At 41.5% G+C, this 2,298-nt stretch overlaps 1 protein-coding gene across 1 annotated transcript; it reads left to right on the forward strand.

Annotated features, from left to right (window-relative positions):
* Window positions 1-67: 67 nt before the first annotated feature.
* LOC121965799 (cell division control protein 6 homolog) lies at window positions 68-1,982 on the forward strand (the record flags this gene model as incomplete). Its single annotated transcript, XM_042515920.1, has 5 exons — window positions 68-174; window positions 324-463; window positions 939-1,039; window positions 1,617-1,684; window positions 1,798-1,982. Coding segments are annotated over 5 exons (601 nt in total), but the record flags the coding sequence as incomplete, so codon positions are not given.
* Between the last annotated feature and the right edge of the window lie 316 nt (window positions 1,983-2,298).

Consider the following 2,298-nt stretch of genomic DNA (forward strand, 5'->3'; position numbering starts at 1 on the left):
TTAATAATAGTAATAACAATAATAGTAACATCAGGAAAATAAGCGTCTGGGTCTGTTTCCTCCTCAGGCTTCTTGTTCTGGACGAGATGGACCAGCTGGACAGCAAAGCTCAGGACGTCCTCTACACCGTCTTCGAGTGGCCGTACCTGCCGAAGTCTCGCCTCTGTCTCGTCGGTAAGAGCTCGTTGACGTTAATGACTCCGCGGCAGATGTTTTATTCGCCGTCAGAAATAACGGAGAGCTGCAGATTATTAAACTGATCAAAGACGTTCTGTGTGAAACGGCCTTCAGAGATTTAGGTTTGTTTTTTGGTTTTTTTTTAGGTATCGCAAACGCTCTGGATCTGACCGACCGCATCCTGCCCCGACTGCAGGCTCGCCCTCGCTGTCGGCCCCAGCTGCTACACTTCCCTCCCTACAGCCGGCAGGAGCTCGCCGCCATCGTGCAGGACCGACTCTCGCAGGTAAACATCGCCCGAGATAAAACTCCTGCACGTCTGGATTTATTTTATAATTCTGTTTTTAATGGTTTATGTGAAAAATGAAAAAAGACGTTTTAATCATGTAAAAAGGAAAATAAATAAACAAAAAAAATAAATAAAAATAAACAAATACAGAAAGGAAATAAAAAAAGAAATAGAATTAACACGTCTTGATTTTTTTCTGTTTTTGTTGGTTTACGTGAATGCAAAAAAACAGAATACACAACCAAAAAAACATGGCAACGTTTCAATCGTGAAAAAAGGAAAATAAATAAACAAAGAAAGAAAGATTTAAAAAATGACTAAAAAACAAAATAACACACGTCTTGATTTTTTTTTTGTAATTCTCTTTCAGTCATGTAAAGAGGAAAAATAAATAAATAAAAAGTAAAGAGCGCGTGTCTGGATTTTTAACCTCTGAGCGTTTGCATTGATCTGTTTTCTCGCTCTCGTGAAGGCGTCGGCTGAAGGGATCCTGGACGCCTCGGCGGTTCAGTTCTGCGCCAGAAAAGTGTCGGCGGTGTCGGGAGACGCCCGCAAAGCTCTGGACATCTGCAGGTACGAGTTTCTCCCGCTGAACAGTTCGACCTTTGGTCTGTTTTTTGTCTCAGTTTGTTTTTAGCGGAGAGCGTGACGTCAGAAACCCTTCCGAATAAATCAGCCGGTTTCGTTCATTTAGGATGACGTGAAACCTTTAATGAGGTTTTTTGTAAATCGAAGAGGAAGCCGACGGAGAGTGTTTACAAACGCTGAAAAAGACAGAAAAATGTAACATTTCATTTCCCTTTAAAGGAAGAGAAGATCACTCATCTCTCATCATTTTTCTATTATTATTACCAATTAATTTTTTTGAATTTTTATTATTTATTGTTCTGTTTTTATTTTTAAAAAGCTTAATTTTTAAATTATTTTGTGTTATTTTTCCCTGCTCTGTGTGGGTACTGAATGTTTGAGAAATGCCAATAAAAATTAAATGATTATTTTTTAAAAAAGCCCTTTTTGTGTGCGATTAGATCCTGATATTTTCGGAGCATTTGCCTAAAATCTTGATTTAGAAAACTTTAATCTTGTGTGTTTCGCTGAGCAGATTCCTCCGTGAGTTTGTCTGGTTCATTATTTCGTGTTTTTGTTTCAGGCGAGCTGTCGAGGTCGTGGAGTCTGACGAGAGGAAGAAAGCGTCGGATCCTAAAGCTGACGGTGAAGGTGAGCGCCGCTGTGACGCGTCCTCCGTCCACTCGTGATAATTGTTCCATAAAAGCTTCGACTCGAGAAACGTGAGCACTAACGCGTCACTTCCTGTCCTCGGGTGCGTGCAGCGTCGCGGGTCAGCCTCCCTCAGGTCGCGCGGGTGCTGTCGGAGGTTTACGGGGACCGGATGGCGTCTCAGTGCGGCGGCGGCGGCTCTGACGGAGAGAGTTTCCCGCTGCAGCAGAAGCTGCTGGTCTGCTGCCTGCTGCTGCTCACGCGCAGCGGAAAGAGCCGAGAGGTCGTCCTCGGGAAGGTGAGTTTGACTGTTTCTGTAAAAAGAAAAGCTTTAAAATAACCGAAGCGTCTCATGAGTCTTTAACAGCTTTCGTGTTTATTAAAGTCATTTCGTTTTTAAGCTTTGGTTAAAAAAAGGACTCATAAATCGACCGTCTTCTTCTAATAAGATGAGAGACGAGCGAACAGTGGTGGTCTTTAAATCCTGTTTAGTCAGTCGTGCTTTGAGAAATAACCACAAAATTTTATTTTATTTTTTTGGAGATTAACATCGTAAATGTCCAGCAGAAGCCCAGTGTGAATTATTTTTATATTTTATTTTATTTTATTTTATT

Source organism: Plectropomus leopardus, unplaced genomic scaffold (genome assembly GCF_008729295.1).
Source record: "Plectropomus leopardus isolate mb unplaced genomic scaffold, YSFRI_Pleo_2.0 unplaced_scaffold21659, whole genome shotgun sequence".
Taxonomy (NCBI): domain Eukaryota; kingdom Metazoa; phylum Chordata; class Actinopteri; order Perciformes; family Serranidae; genus Plectropomus; species Plectropomus leopardus.